Here is an 18,366-nt window from a genome sequence, read left to right on the forward strand (position 1 = left end):
ATTGCCAATATTATTATACAGAAGAATTGTTGCCAATTCCAAAATAACTAGATAATTATTATTTTTAGACCAGAAAAATTTTAAAAATGCCGAGCTTCAATTTTTAATCACATTTTTAATTTATTTAATTTCAAATATACGCTCTCGATCTTAAATTAATAGTGTCTTGCCCCTGTATATCATACTATTCCTGTAAACAACAGAGTCATGCCGGTCATCTACGTAACTTTGTCCCTGGTAAAATTTTTGAATTGAAACCACTTGATTTCTAGTCTAGACCGGAAGTTAGTTACTTTATAGTTAATCGTGGTCTGCTGTCCCTAAACTTTCCACATCTGTTCTCGACTTTCACCTATCTAACACCGTTCTCGAGATTAAGCAAGAGCAGAAAGATAACGAGAATTTATGGGTACAGTATACAATTTTTTCAAATTGCCGCTCAATAAAGAGAATTATTGCTGTATTGTGAAGTTAATACAGTGTAAATGTCTTATAAGTATCGAATTTTGTATTCAAGAGTTTAAAACATAATCATTAATATCGAAATCTTTTCTTAATTTCTAATGTTTTGCGTATGATTTCTTTACTCACAATACAGGAATTTGTTTCTAGGTTTCTAACAATAGCTTATTGCAATGCATTATAATCGATATTATACTCTACCAAGACAATATGGATCTCACCTTCTACGTAACCATGCATTTTTTAGCATTAAAAAATATTTAAAATATATCTAACATTAAAAAACCATTATTATCTTCTCTGAAAAATTGTCAAAATTAAAATTACATGAAAGTTAAAGAAGACATCACAAGTAAGAAAAGAAAGGCTCTCTTCACCAATTTATATAATAGAAATGATTTTCAAATCAAAGCAGAATGACTAGTATTTTTCGAGTATAATTAATCATTGAATATATACCCGAAGACATCGATTCTATATATAAATTCTGCATCAAAATTTTAATATCTCGAAATTTTAACCAACAATCTTCACTTAAATTTCGATTTTTATGATAAATTTTTGTTCGGGAATACTTTATATTTCATTAATATGTATGGGGTATTAAACTTCTACCTTACTTCTCAGTTTTCTAAATCTTTTTCCCATCGAATATTATTTGAAAAACGACCTTCAAGTTTTTGGATGATTGCCACAATCTGCAAAAAATCAAGATTTTCCAAAGTATAATAAAGTCAAGTTGGTTACATATCCCTTAGGAGGAATTGACGAAATTGTTGGCACCATGTCAATTATATTGCCAAATAACTGACAACGTAATTTTTGAATGATATTAATTTTTAATAAACTCAATTAAACGTACTTTTATAAAATAAATAGGACCTAAATTTGCCAGAAACGTACTATTTATAATCAACAATGTTCCATTTTCAATGACGAAAAGTGAAGATAATTAATCTAATTTCTAAATTTAATAATACGTTAAAAATTATGCTTTATATTATTAATTTAATAACATTATATGGTAGATTAGATATAACTTTTAATTCTATTTAAATATACTTATAAACAGATAAATTAATAATTTTATTAAGAAATTATATACAGTAGTATATTTGCTTTAAGGCTAAATATATGATAATATTTTAATAATTATCCGATAAATAAGCTAATTAATTTATAAAGACATTTTAAAATTTTATTTAAAAAGTTATAAATTTAATAAAATAAATAAACAATTAATTATTTTCGATAAATAATTGACTATTTTTTTTTAAAGCTTTCGAAATTAAAATGTTATTTAATAAGTTTAATGATAATTAATCGTTTGTGTTAAAATTTTCATAAACAGATTTTTAATAAATTATTAAAAATTTTATAATTATAATTTTAAGATAATTTATTTTACCAATTTAAAAAATATAATTAATTAATAATTATTCGGTAACTTACCTATACTGCCATATAACTGCAGCTGGAGTATTCTTAGATATATATTTTGATTATAATTAACACGTATTAACCAAACACAATCGATATTTTTTGGGAATTTATGGGGATAACCGGGAGATGTTATAATTCCACCGACACCTGTGATAATTCCTCCACAATTTTTAATAGTTGGAGTAGATCGAGGAGGCGGAATGAATTCTGTAACGTTATAAAATAAATTTTTAAAATTTATAAACAAAATATATCGATTTTTAGAATGCTTACAGTCATAAATATTTATTTTTACTTTTCTGGCTCTTATATATAACAGTGGAAAAGTATGGCGATCGATTAAAAAACGATCCCCAAGGACCTGAAATGTTGAGAAATGCAAAAAACTTGAAGTTTCTTTCCCCCTGTATGTATGGATGTTAGTGTGTGTGTATAGGTACGTATGGGAAAGGGGTATCCATTTTCTTCATCCATTTTAAATCTCAATAACTCTTGTCCCTTTTATCGAAATTTTTTGAAGTTTTGAAGGGAGGTTTGTGTATTAGGGGGTATTGATGCTATTAAAGTTTGGTTGTTAGAGGTTTGAGGGAGATGGAGGGGGTCGAACTTAATGATTTTATTCAGTATTAGCCAATTTTATAACAATTACTAATATAATAAGTTTTTAAATAAAATCTCATAACAGATGATACCATACATAATTTTAACAATTTTTGCCAGTTACGCAACTCGTTGGATGTTTTTCTTGAAAGAATTCAGTATTAGTCACCATCTTTTAATGAAATAACTCAAAATTTTAGTAATATTTGATATACTTAATTCATTTTAGAAAAAAATTATTTGGATTAAACTATTCGAATAACCTACCAATCTTTCAGATTTAAAATGTTTAAATAAAAATGAATGAAAGGAATTATCATGTTTTGAATGACAATAAATCATGATAATTCTACGATAATCGCTTAATATTTTTATAAAATTTTTATTTATTCGAGTGCCAACTTTTGATAAATGAAGTTAAACAGAAAAGAAGTCTGTTTTCATTCAGCAATATACAATTTTTGTATAATAATGTTATTTGAGGTGAGTTGATCCAATTACTATGACAACGCCTAGAATAATTAGCATTAGAAAGTTTTATGTCTTTTGAAGAATCACAAACATTTTATGACAAAGTTAGTCCTTTAAGCAAGTTAAATCGATATTTAATACTAGAAAAATCTCTAGGAATTAAAAACTTTTATGCCTTTTTTAACAACATAATCCCATTGATTGAAATAGTTTCATAAAAGTTTGAAAATTTGATAAATTTATTTTCCGGTTTAAGCAGAATGAAGACGAAAATTTCAACAAAATAACAATACAGTAAAGTATTTTAAAACGTTATTTCGTCATTGATAAATGAATGAATCTATCTATTTTGAACGCATTGAATTGATATGAAATTTATTTGGATAAATGAATTTTATAGAAAATGGATGAATGGAAATGAAGTTCATTTGTTTGACTAAAGGAATTTTTATTTATTCATCCAAATAAATGAATAAATTTAAGAAAAATTAAATATATATATATATATATATATTTACTCAAATTATTATAAACTTTACTGTAAATGACATTATACAGTATATACAACTTTACAATATACAGTAAGTTGTATATTCTTACTTTAAACCAAGTGTTTTCAGTTTGATCACTAGCGACTCTCAAATGACCAATCGATCGAACCTGAAGCGAATCAGTATTCATTTTTATTATGTTTAAAAATATTAGAATATTTTTTTTTAATTAAAGACAAAATACAAATAAAAATTCGATGTCTTCTCACATCCTTTACAACCACAGGGAACAATTAACAAGAGCAGAGTCGAATTTTCTCTTGAGGCTCTTTTTATTTGTATTTACTTTTCAATTTTTTTAATGTATATCATCCTGGATTTTTAAAGATTTTTCGATTATAATAATTGTTATATTGATACATTTAGACTTTAGTGAACTAGGACACAATTTTAAATTTTGATTTACGTTTAACCAAAACACCTATTTGATTATTCTTATTTTGTATCAATAGAGAAAGAAGTCGATGAATTAAAATCGAATTCTAAACAGGAGTCAACAAACAAAAGGGGTTGTTGAGAATCCCTCCTCTGTAATAAAAGTAATATAAATTAAATTTTTATGTCGTTAATTTGTGTTAGACTTATTACTTTTAACACTTTTAAACATCATTTTCTACACACTCCACGATTTAATCAACATTTCTCAAATTATTGCCATTTTGAAAATTCCTTGTAGCTGTTTGATAATAAAGTAAAAGTGTAAGAAGTGGTAAGATCAAATGACAAATTTCTCTTAGCTAAACAAGAAAAGTAAAGTAGTTTTTAACGGATGCAACCTCATTTCCGACACTGACCGATATATGTAGAACATATATTTTCTTAATCTGATAAATGTGTTACATTTATTACTCAGTTCATTTTATAGCCAGGAGTGTGTATCATAATATGGACTATATAAACTATTAAAATAACAACGGAAGATCTATTGCTATAATTTGTCAACTGTATTATGGAAGAATATTCACTGTTTATAATATTTTATCTATATTGAAACTTTCCAATATCATTACTTAATTTTATCTTTATATTATTCACTTAGAAAGAATATATAATATGTATATTCTCGAATAACTTCGAGTTACTTAATTTAAATTAAAGTTATATAAGCGATTAAATTATATTAATTTATGATTCTGTAAGTATAATTTTGTTGTAAAAAGTTATAAATTTATATTTAAGACCATTAAGTAATACGAGACAATTTAAAAATTAATGTTGCGTAAAACAGATATTAAGAAGATTTTGTTAAGAAATTAAGCTTAAAATTTATTTAAAACTTTCATAAGTAAAATTTTATCTTGTTTAAAGTTAACTGTGTATTCAGTTTATAGTTAAAATTTTTGACGTTAAGTAGAAAATATTTATAATATAGGCCTATCTTGGCATGGGCTTACGCAGAAAATTTTCCAGGGGGTAAGGCTTGGAGACACATTAATAATCTTTAATTATTTAATTTTTTGATGAGTATTTTTAAGATTGACAATACCATTGTCGAGGTTTCAAGGTTATATATCTAAATCACTTTTACAATTATAATTTGTGGAATTTTTTACTCGATTCCAGGGTCAGTAGAGGAGGGCCCTGGAATCGAGTAAATTATTAATTACTTAATAATAATAAAATTATATTTATCTTTCTATAAAAATTAATTTAATTGTTTTTAGAAGATAAATTAAGTTTTGGTGATATTTTTAAATTACATACTTTCATCTGTAAATTCATATTTTCCATAAAAACCACGATGATGTACCACATGATTGGACTTAAATATAATTTCAGCAATGGGATGCATAAACAATAAAGAAAATGGATCTTGTCTACCGCAATATCTTCCTACTAATTGCTTTTCATTTTGAATGCTGATTGACGATATATCAGCGTAATCCGTTAGACACCTTTAACATATAATTATTATTATAAATAAATTTTATATAATATAATTTCTAGTTTTTTAAAAGTATTATTTATGTTACTTACCCTTTACTAAAAGGAGCTTCGAGATCGAAAACGTAAAAACTAAGGTTTAATGTTTCAAATTCTTTTCCAACGAAGTGATAAATGCATTGAAGATTTTTAGGATATTTGCTTGGAAAATTTGGTGAAGAAAAATTTCCGATTTTTCCAAAAGAACTGTTGAACTGAAACGAACAATCCGCTATAGGATAAAAGAGAAAAGTATAAGAAATTATTTATTTCAGCAATGAGATGGATAATTAATAAAGTAGGAGCCTGTCTATCTCAATAGCTAAAATTCTTTTTTTTTATATTCTAAATTTTATATTAAAAATGATTAATTAATCATATTTTCTTTAATAATAATTTATTATAAACATTTGAACTTTACAGTAATTGCAAAAGTTTATGAAACGAGTTTATATTTTGGGATATTTCTAATTCTTTTCCCAAAGCTAAACATAAATAAATAATAAAGACACGTTATTTTGGTTTTTTTCTGACCCATGGGTAATAGAAGGGTCTTTTCCTTATACCCAAACTGAGCTCGACCAGGCCCATAATAGAGGACACCGGCTGGAGAGGAGGATTTGACATAAGTCTATCCAAGATTTACCGTCCATGAAAAAAATTTCCGCGAAGTTTCTCGCCCGAATTCGATCCCGGATCCCCAAGAGCATCGATGCGTTAACCTCCTCGGCCATCTAAAAAACTAAAATATCATCAACGTAAACTAAAAAGAAAATTTTAGAAATGTTCATTCGAACATTTAACATAAAAATAAATAAATAGAAATATCTTTCTTCAACTTTTATTACTTGTGAACGAGATGCCATTTAGTTTATATTTTTAGTCTTGAAATTTAAAGAAAAAATTACTGTATTCTGATAAATATATGTATATACGTAAGAATATATTTTATTTGTTAAATATGGACTTATGTGTATTGATATTTCCATAATATAATAGCTACTAAAAGTTTCAAAAGAAAGAAAAATAAAGTTCTTCTTCTGTTTCAATCTTCTTCACTTTTTTTCGACAGCAACCAATGTCATACCTGGTTTATCTTCATACAAGTGTACGTGGGTGATAAAACGTGCTCGACTGTTTACATCATGCATTTAGTAATACCTCTTAACCCGAAACATCTCGTATGGTCGTTGGTAAAATTTTTCTTTCCTACTCTATAAGCCACATCGTAATTTCGTCTAGCTTCAAATGTTTCGGAAAATATATATATATATTTTTTTTTCTAAACTTTCAGATGTTTATTTTTCTATTACAGCAAACGTATTTCTCGATAAACAAATATTAAAATTTTCATATATTTCTAGCAATTTGAAAAATAAATAAATAAATAAATATAAGAAATTCTAGTTACTAAATTTAAATAAACATTTTTAGAATTTTATTTCGAATAGACTTACCGTTTATAAAATATTGTAGAAGAGCGAAAATTGGACATCGTAAAAGGAAGCCTTTCCAAGACTGCATCTGTTATTAAAAAATAAATTGTTTTTATTATTAAATATTATTATATTTATATTTAATTAATTTAGAATTAGATTTCTTGTAGTTATTTGCAAATTTAACACGTAGAATATAATTCTTTCAGTGTTATAAACAAGCTAACAAGAAATTTTGATAATAAAAAAATATATTTATTTTTCTTTGGATTTAATATTTTATTCATAATTTTATGTGTGATATTTGTACTTTCGCCAAGAGTTTAATCTCGGATAGAGTTACTCTTGATTAAACAAAACCTGTAGCTCGGCACCAATTACTAAAATGTCGAGAAATTTCTTTAATAATAGATGTTAAATTTCGCCTTCATTAAGAACATCACTTTCATTGTAATTTTTTACAGGTTATGTAATAAATAACTAAAATCATTTACATATCTAATTAAAATCTAGTAGGGCACGATCCACTTTTTAACATTGTTTCATCCATTCTTTGATCTCGAAATAAGCATTATTACCTTACTAATACTAATCTGTCACGCAAACAAAGCCATATTCCAAATTATTAAACATATATTAACAATTTCATAATCATCTTTAAACATTCTATGACGGATTAACCGATTTAACAACTCAGTTAACGTAAAGCAAGAATAGAACTGTAGTATAATCATCATCATACTAAACAATATGATGACGACTTACTGTACATCTGCATAATAATATAATTTTATATTAATTTGAGAAAACAGGAAGTTCTTTTTCCAATTATTAGAAGGGTGCAAGAATTATAATTTAAGATCATCTTAATGTTCTGATCTTTCTCTTTTAAATTTCATTTATTCGAAGCGTAGATGTTCCAATCTGAAACATGTCATTTGAATATATTACGTGGTTAAGACATATTAATTTGTTATATTAAATCAATTTATCAGAATGTATTTTATTTTTGTCGATACATTGAATAAACTAAAGTAAAATTATGTAAAAATTAATAGCGTGTATGCTTGGTTATAGTTTTTATAGTTAATTAAATTTGATAGTATGAAGAAAATTTATACGACAATAGATTTTACTATATAAATGTACGATATTTTCGAAACTATAAGGCTCATTTATTTATCCTATTTATATATAATTTTTTAAATGTTAAAACAAATAAAAACAGGTGTTCTGAGCTTAAAACAATGTTTTATTTGTTACTTTTATAATTCATAATGCAAAAAATACAGAAGTATATCCTTAAATTTTATCACTATCAATCATTGTTTATTAGAGGAGTATGAAGCAATTTTCTTAAGAAATAGCCATTTTTAAGTGTGTTATATGCATGTTTATATGCTAAATTGACAAAAATATTTAAATTTAGTGATACTGATAATCAAAATGACAATGTCTAGTATCAAGTCAAATGTCTAATAATTATCAGGATAGACTATAGTACACATGTGCCATATAAATCTACATGAATACAATACATCTATCATATAGTAAATACATGATAAATATACCGCAATATCATATTTATATACTGTAGATAGAGATTTTGAGACACTCTAATGTCATGCTTGGCCTGCAATCGGACCTCAACTGTAATCATTTAGATATTTGAGACATAGAATTGTCCGATTATTGCAAAATTCGGCATACGGCTATCTGAGCGATAACTTTTTTTGTCAATGAATATACAGTATATATATTCCATTATTCTAAAGAAACGTGTAGTGGAAACGCACAGGTAATTAGTAATTAAATTGGACTTCATTGCAATAGTGATTAATTATTAGAATAGACGATCTGAAACATGATAACATTTATCACATAAATTCTTATATGTAACAGTATATATGCATACTCCAATGTCCCATACAAAAGCTCGTAGAGGCTCTCTGTTTAAAGTTTTTAGAGTACCTGTTGTTTGAAAGTCTTCGAACGACAGCATGTCATATGACGCAAAAACATTATGCATAGCTGACAGAGTTCGAGAAAGAGAGCCTCATCGAACTGAGAAAACCTGGATGGCCGTTTTGCCGAATCTCTGTTCTGTTTGTAAGTGTACTCACCAGTACTTCATACATGTTAGTGATGAAGACAACTGGTGAGCGCTTCAATCCAGCCCTTACTGTTGAGCGGTCTCCATTACTAGCGTACTGATCTAAGAAGTCTCCTCTATGATAGTCAGTTTTGTATGGTTTGAGGGCCAGTTTCCCGTATAAAGTTTTTCCTGGAAACTAGCCTTCAATTCAATTTATGAGCTCTATGAGGGCTTTTCTTTTCCGCTAGACTGGCCCTTATGTAGATGTCACACATGTGAAAACACTCCACGTGACCAACTACTAGTCTTCAGTGGTTTTATCTACTCGACTACGATGGTCTATAGCCTTAGTCACTCTAGTAGTGGTACAAGGCCAAGTGGGACGTTGACGACACGGCGTACATTCAGGAAATCTTGTCCCCTCATATGTTGCCATTCATAATTAGACTTCAAACAGCCATTCATTTTGAACAAGAAAATTCTCGGCAGCATACAACTATGATTTCCCAGGAATATCTCTGTCACGTTACTACACTTTGTCTTCTCGGTTTCCAGATTTGTCGCCCATCGAACAGTTGTCAAACCAGATGGGATTCCAGCTTCACACTCGTATATGGGATTCGCCATATAGGAGTGTGGCGAATTTGCAGCAGTAATTGCAACATCCGTGGACAAATCTGTCGCAGAAATCATACGGTGCATGTATACTTGCATGCCCAAACGTATCGCTGCATATATGCAGGCAAAAAAGTCTATAAGCTACTAAAGGTTTATTTAAATTTTACCGTTGTTCCACAGGATATATCTGATAAGATATTCTAATTATTCCCATCGTCATTATGTTCTCAATTCGAGGAACTACATAATTTCGATTATATAAGTTACTTTTTAATTTGTCATACAGTTCTTCAATACATTTTATGTAGGTTTTTAATTAAAATAAAAAGATTTAAGTATAACAAGTTTTATGTTGAATTAAAATACAATAAATACAAATTGAAACGAGCAATTATTTATTGTGACATTGCCACAATGCCGGGCTGCAATTTTTAATCATATTTTAAATTAATGTCATTTAAAATATATGCTCTACACCTCAAATTATTAGTATTGGCTTGCCCCTGTACATCATACTTTTCCTTCAGCAATACAGTCGTGCCGGTCATCTATTAACTGCTTTCGGGGGAAAAGTTTTGAATTGGAGTAACGTGACTTCCGATCTGCATTATATATTCATATATAGCTAATCGGGAGAGCCTGCTGTTCCTAAGCTTATCAGATCTGGTGTCGTCGTTCACCTATCTAACTCCATTCCTGAAATTAAGGAAAGACAGACAATGGACGACAATGGGAATTTATAGGTCTACAACTTCTTCAAATTGCAGCCAAAAATTAATTGTAATTAAATAAACAGATAAAAATTGGTTACAAAAATTTGTAATTATACTTTATTAATATTTAGATGCTTAAAATGATTTAATTTCGAATGGTAAACGTTGTACAAAAAATACTTTCAATATTAAATAAGTGCATATCTTAATAGATTTTATTAAATTTAATAAAATAGTTCATTATTCTGTTCTGTTAATTCGTGAAGAAAGAGAAAAATAGCTTCAACAAGGTGACTCCCGTTGGAAATAGGTAAATCAAATACTTTTATTCATTAATTCTATTGTAATGAATTATTTTCTTAGAAATCAAAGGAAAATTTTGGATTTTTTGCAAGATTGTAAAGTCGGATCAATATGCATGTAACTATCTTTTTCTTTTCTGAGACTTCTAACACCGTCATCGATGAATGCATTTTCCAATCAGCAGTAAGAAAATTATGACTATTGCACCCAAGAATGCATAACCATTAAAGGGTATGCCGCCAATTATCGGGCATATAAATCTAGATACATGTTTTGAGATGGTATATGAACTAGATTTCTGGAGATCGAAGGGAAGATCGCCAAGATACCCGAAAAGTGCTTGTAATCCCTATTTCTGTTTTGTTTTACAGCATATTCGGTCGTATTTCGTCTGCATGATGGAACGTTCTATAAAAGTAATTTAATTTTAAAATGTTGGGAGATGAGCACCCTTACCGTATACAGTACAGTACATGGTAAGGGTGATTAAATTTTACATTCTAATTTTCAAAATTATTATTAAGAAAAACTAATAGTAAATTAGATAAAAACCCACATTGATTTGACATAGAACACGATAAAATGCGTTCGAAATTATGTAAATAAAACAAATTTTACTCAGGAATTGTAACTAATACAACTTTAAAAAAAGGAATAAATTGATGATAACGATAATAGATTTATCTAACAATTGCAATAACAAATTATCAGAATATTTTAAGTTTAAAATCGAACATTTTAAAGCGAAAACTGTTTATGAAAGCTGTAGATAGTTGTCTCCGATGACCGAGTGACCCGAAGCAAGTTGTGAACTAAGGAAAGAGATAAGAGATGAAAAAGTGACTCTAGGGAAAGAATACATTTCACCTTTATGAAGATGGATAAACCTTCTAAATGTAAACTGATAAATGTCCTATTTATAGATATAAAAAGTGCAAATAGATTTTTTTGAACGAAGGAAAAAAACCGCAATTCAGCAGATACTTTGATAGTTTTTTTATTAACAAACTTCTTCCTGGAAACTATTTTTTTTAAAAAGGAAATTCAAACTAAATGATAAAAAAATTAGTGTAAATTATGCTTTAAACTATTAATTTTAATTACTTCAATTTATATTTTATATATCTGTTATAAAACCGATAATTTGGCTACAGTTTTCAAATTGCAGACCTATACATTCCACTGTGGTCATTCCATTAGTCTGTCTGTTCTTCGTTAATCTCGAGAACGGAGTTACATATATGGAAAGATTACAGGCCGGAGACACTGATTAACTATATACAGGTACGAAATTCCGGTCTGGACCGGAAGCCGCGTGATTTTTAAAAAAATTAAAAGCTAAAACTTGAAGTTCGTCATTGTGACGATGTAATAATAATAAATGCTTGTTTTTTTCTATCTATTCCTTTAACATTCTAAACAAAAATTATTGATTAGCAATAGAAAACGTTGTATATAATTAAATTATTATATTAATTTATAGCTTTAAAGAGTAACTTTAATTAGATATGTTTCCATTAAATGTAGGCAGTGTGTCACGCTAGTGAAATCGTCAATTTGTCATGATGATAGAAGTAAAAATATCATTGAAGAGAATTCATAAAATGATGAATGAAAAATTGTCTGGCTTCCTCTTCTATGTAATCAAGCATAATAAGTATGGCGACAGGAAGATAACTGTTTAAATAGCTGATTTTCCGTTTTAATATCTACTTCCTCGCTAACGCACCGTATACCGAGTTATCGATTATGATTATGAGATAACAAATCTAGCAAGACCTCAACTAAAACCAGAATATGTTAAGCAATTTAATGCTGTTATATGCAGAAAATTCTTTGATAAATGAAAATAATTAGTGTACGAATTAGTAATAAATAATTAAATTTTAAGGTAAAAAATTAAATAAAATCGTAATAATTTTAAGATAAAAATTCGAATAAAAATGTTTATAATTATTGAATAAATTTAATTAACTTGTTTTTATAAGTTATAAATTTATATATTTTTTACTTTTATTATAAATTTTATTTTATTTAAAGTTTTTCTTTTTAAATTTATTTTTAAATTTAAGTTTCTAAATATGGATACAATTCTAGCCAAGAATTTATAAATGTTTTTTTTATTATTATTTAACAAATTGTCAAACGTTTGCCAATTCCATTTTCATGGAATTATTTAAAAAATTAAGTTTAATAATTAAATAAAAATCTCTAATTTTTATTCTTCAATTATTTCTTAAAGTCTTAATAATACAAATTCTTATAAATTTATAATATAATTCTATTCATTGCCATTCTTTGGATAAGAACGATTAAAATTTATTTTTTTCTTATATCTTAATGGTGTTGGAATATAATAATAATAATAATAATAATAATAATAATAATTTAATTATTATAACATAAAAAGTATATAAATTATTAAAGATTATTAAACAGTAAGTAGTCATTAGTGCTCAAGTTTCTACCGATTAAATATAACGTAGGAAGTTGTGTATACAACTGTTATCATTACCTTACCTATAAAATTATTATTAGTGACTTTTAATGTAAAAAAAAACTTTAATTATATTTAGTTTTTTTTTATTTTATATAAATAGTTCCTTAATAAGTGGTTTTTATTCCCCATAAAATTAATATAAAAAATATATATATATATTTATATATTGTACGTAAAGAACCCGAATTAACTATAGTGTTGAGTGGTTTTATTTACTCGGATTTAATTCAAAAAAATTCGCGTATTTATATAAATATTTTCTTCCTGTAAAGCATGAAAATGGTGTTAGATAAACAAATACATACAGTAGATTATAGTTGGCAATATTTGACAGTACAGTTCACAGTATAACAAGTAAACAAATTATATTCCATTGTTAAGCTGTTTAGAATTAAGCCCTTGTTTGAGTGATATTGTGTATAATAATAATAATAATAATAACAACACAACATTCGTAAATTTACTACTTTAAACAATATTATTTCATAAAATTATGAGAAAATAATTATTAATGTGATTCGAAAAGTTTTGAAAATTTAGTATTGGTTATTTTCTTGATAGGAATTTAATTTAATCAAAACATTTCGATAGGAAAAATTTTTCGGATTTTTATCATTTCTTACATTTACATGGTAAATTATATAACATTTTAATGTAAATTTATCTCGTAATATGTTATGTAAATGAAAGAAATGATAAAATCAAACAAAAATTTTCCCGTTTCAAAGCTTAGTAAAAGAATGGAAACTTCTTAATTTTTGTTGATTTTTGTGAAACCGTGTTGTATTATTCTTCGAAGTATCAAACACAAATCCGTGTTAATAACAACCACTTGGCTTTTTTCCACCTTTATTCCCTCAACTAAATAAAGGTGGAAAAAAGCCAAGTGGTTGTTATTAACACGGATTTGTGTTTGATACTTCTTAATTTTTGTTAAATTTATTGAATAATTTACAAATTATAAATTTATAAGACAAGAAGCATGCGCTTTTTCAACTTCCCCTTAACAGCGAACAATACAACAACAACAATAAACAAAAAGATATCAACCAAAACAATCACGACGTCCACATTAACAATTAAAAAGTAAAGTTGTACTTTTAATTGCAAAACTATAACCAGATATATATATATATATATATATATATATATATATATATATATAATTTAATTAAATAATACGTAAAAATGTTATTGCTAGAATTTCAATTATTTTATGCTTAATAGCATTGATATAAATAGTAATCAGCATCAGTAATATTTTTCATCTTAAAAGTAGTTTTAATATCATTAAAGGATTTCGATTTAAATGGTTATTCATAAAGAATATCTAAAGTTGTCGCTGTTAATAGTTATAAAATTGTTTTCTTGCCTTTATATTTTATGACTTATGCCAAAAATCAGGCAGAAAGTTCTTGGCAAAGTCATACTTTCACCAGTTTGATAATGAAACTTCTTGTTTTATGGAACTGAAGAATTTGATCATTTTAATTGTCAAATACAATTAAATCTAGTATTTAACATAAAAATAAAATAGGAAAAGAGTCGTAATGACTTTAGTGTGACGTGTTTTTCTTTTGGTAAACTGCAAAGAAAATATTTTTAAAAAGTCAAAGTTAAGTTTCTGTCAAGTTAAAAATGCATTTTTTCGCAGCATCTCTTTTTTGTTTTATTAAAAAAATATTCGATTTTCTGAAACTTTTGCAAAAATATAGAAGTAATTTTATTAAAGATAATATCTATTTTAATGATTGTTGTTTTCAGGTTTAGATAACTTTTATTTTATTTTATTTAAATTATAAATGTTTTAAGTAATTAATTATACTCGAATAAATTAATAAAGTAATATATAAAACAAGAAAAAATTTTTCTAATTTTGAAAAGATTACAATAAAAATTCAGAAACATTTTAATTCAGCATTTCATCATACTTCATTACATTTTCTACAACAATTCCTATTTCGTTTCCTATGAAAATATTAGTAAAACTTTCTGTGAATATTCATATCTTTGTTTAATTTCATAGAAAATTCCTAATTTTTAAAATTTAAATGAAGATATAAACAAATTATCTGACAAATTCTCTCTCTCTTAAGACAAAATTTTCGAATAATAATCTTTAGTTTCATACTACATCATCAAAATAATTACTTATAAAAATATACAAATATATATTTTTAATATTAATTTTATAGAAATAGAAAGTGTTAGTGACTGTACAATGTTTTACAATTATAATTTCATTAATAAATTATATGTAGAAGCTTCTTACACCTGCACAATACATATATATATTTGTATATTGTTTAATAAAATTTGTATAATAGTTTTTATTTTAGGAAGCCACACGCCAACTCAAATTATCTCTTTCTATTTCGGAGATTTTTGCCCGTATTCAATCCCTTTTACGAGTTTCATTGTTTTAGAAAAAAATTGTAAAAGGGACTGAAGAGAAGCAAAAAAAAAAAAAAAAAAAAACATTTCCCTAATCCATTTTGTTAAATAAAGAGTTTGTTGAGGTTGGGGTTGGTGAATTGGTGTGTGGCCTCTTAAAGAAAAAGCATTATATAAATCCTATTGAATAATACACAAACTGCCCTCCGAAGAATTATTCCAGTTTAGGCAGGTTTCCGTTTTATTAAGGTTTCGTTTTAAACAAGTTTTACTGTAAATATTATGTAGTTTAATTCAAACCATTTTAAATTTTATTCTTACGATTATAATTCTCATATAAAACTTTTTCTATTCTAAAAATGTCGTTTGTCACACAATGATGTTTCTACTTGATGTTATTTACAGAAAGCAAATATTTACTCATCGAAATCATAGCCATTACGGACTATTTCCAATAATAACTGTGATAAGTTATATCACATATTACACTGCGATATCTTCAAAAAGATATATTGATTTAAGTTATATTATAGATATTGTACTGTTTAATGTGTAATGATCAGATCAATTTAGAATATTTTCCTTTAAGAAATCTTATCTAGAATGCTTTTCCTTTTGTAATAATTCAATTACTTAGGAAAAAAAAATCCAGCAACGAGTTGCATAACTTTCCCGGCAAGAATTAAAATTGTGTGTGGCTTCATTTATAATGAGATTTTTATTTAAAAAAAATCTTTTTAATATTAATATAAAATCAAGAATTTAAACTTAAATATTTATAATTATAAATTTTACGTTAAAAAACGAAATAGAAAGTAAAATAAATATTACATTTTACTTTTATATTTTACACATTATATTACAGTTAATTCATAAATTTTGATTCTCTCCATTATATTTATCTGAAGCAAAAGTTTCGAATTTTATTTTCCAAACTGCCAGAAGTGTAGAGAAAGATCATTCAATAGTTGAAGACAACATTCATGTGAATGTACTGTAGTCATTGGCTATCTATCGCTCTTTACCATTAACTTAAGCGAAGGTATGTATCAGAGTGACAGTTGATTCGGAAGAATAGCCAGTTATGAATCGTCTAGGTCACTCAATTCTATCTAAGTAAAAGGCTTTCAGATAAGATAGGTCATTCAAGAGTCTATGAAATCTACAGCCATGAAGACTTCACTTGTCAAACTTAGAGTTGAAAGTTTGGTATCATGTGCTGCTAAAATCTATCTTTCTTTTGAATATAACCTTCTTTTTTTTAGTTTATAATCAGTTGTAGAAAGCTCCAATTTAAAAATATCTTCCTTTTTTTTTAATATAAATTTCTTTTAAACTAGGCTAATTCTCTTTTTAAATTCGAAAATTTATTAAATTTAAGGGAGTACTGTAAAATATTTAAATGTAAAAGATTTTTATAGCTCAAATAAGAAATTTTCGATCTTTTTACATCATTTTACACAGAAGAATGATTTGTAAAATAATTTTTATTAATATTTTAGGCATTTTAAATCATTTTCTATACTTAATGTAAGTAGATTTTTTAAAAATAATTAATATTCTGTAATCTGAATTTTCCTATAACTTTATTTTAGGTGTAATTTTATTAAATTATTCACATAATTATTAAATTAATACAATACACAAGGGCTTAAAAATCAGTTAATCTTTTTTAAAGTAAGATCGCTTTAGTGTTGTTTCTATTAAAGACGTTCACAAAGCTTGTTTAAGATGAGATTCTCCAATTTTATTATAAATTTACCGCTGATATAAAGATAATTGCCGTCAAAATAGGTCAAAATAATTATAAAAAAAACATGAATTAATATACAAAATATTTCTCAATCGAAAACATTTATTTACTTAAATTATAATTAATATATCAACCGAGAAGATTTATTATCCTTACCATTTGGCTTATTGTAGGTAATAAACAAATAATTAAATCAATTATTTCTAATTTAATATTATTAATATAAACTGTAAATATGATATTTAATTATTTATGTAAGGGAATTGAAGTAATAAATTGTTTCGTAACATTATTAACGTTTCCTTGTGTTTACCTCTTCCGTCTTTACAATGTCTATTTTACTTAGATGTATCTCGTAAGTAAAGTAATATATTGGATTAGATTTTATTACAAAGTCTTGAAAGTTACTTCAATATCTTTTGTTGTAATGCATATAAAAATTTTACAACTAACATTTTATAATTCTAAATATTATTGCTTTCTAAAAAGATTTCCATTATATTTAAAAGTAAAATAATAATAATAAACAAGTATTGGTGTCATATTTTACATCTACATTTTCATCAGAATTTAATAAATTTGATCAAAGTTATGCAAAATAAACCAAATAACTAAATTATTGGCATCAGAAAGTAAAAAGATAAATAAATTATTTGTGAAGTCTGATTTTTATTTCTAAAGGAGAAAAAATCATGAAATAATATTTTATAAAAAATAAAATATAAATTATATTGTGGATAAATTCTATATAAAATCTAATTTTAAGATTAAAATATATAAGGTCCGTAAGCCGAATTCTTTTTTTTTTTTTAAATTATTTTTTTATAACTTAGTATATTAATTTTTACAATATTAATGTATAGAGTAACACAGTTTTATATAATGTGGTATATTTGTTAATAGGTTTTAATTATTATATTAATTTAATTAAAAAAATTATATTAAATTTTTATATATAATCCAATAAAGGAAGAATTAAAATTTTTCCTATATTGGATGTTATTAGACGATCGGTATGACTCATGTTATTTATTTACTTATAATACTAAATTTATTCATGTATTTTTATGATTTTAGAAGAGATTAAAAGCTCACATTTGTCGC

General features: G+C 25.8%; 1 protein-coding gene across 1 annotated transcript in view; it reads right to left on the reverse strand.

Moving 5' to 3' along the window:
- The window catches only part of LOC136975018 (neuropilin and tolloid-like protein 2), a 142,018-nt gene that overhangs the window by 27,760 nt on the left and 95,892 nt on the right, over nt 1–18,366 (reverse strand). Inside the window, exons 2-5 of the mRNA XM_067270009.1 lie at nt 6,908–6,974; nt 5,505–5,682; nt 5,232–5,422; nt 1,915–2,112 (exon numbers count right to left, since the gene is read on the reverse strand). Coding sequence (XP_067126110.1) covers nt 1,915–2,112; nt 5,232–5,422; nt 5,505–5,682; nt 6,908–6,974 — 634 coding nt within the window. The remainder of the gene's footprint in view (nt 1–1,914; nt 2,113–5,231; nt 5,423–5,504; nt 5,683–6,907; nt 6,975–18,366) is intronic.

The sequence above is a fragment of the Centruroides vittatus genome, unplaced genomic scaffold (assembly GCF_030686945.1).
Source record: "Centruroides vittatus isolate TY-2023 unplaced genomic scaffold, ASM3068694v2 contig_361, whole genome shotgun sequence".
In the NCBI taxonomy this organism is placed as follows: Eukaryota; Metazoa; Arthropoda; class Arachnida; order Scorpiones; family Buthidae; genus Centruroides; species Centruroides vittatus.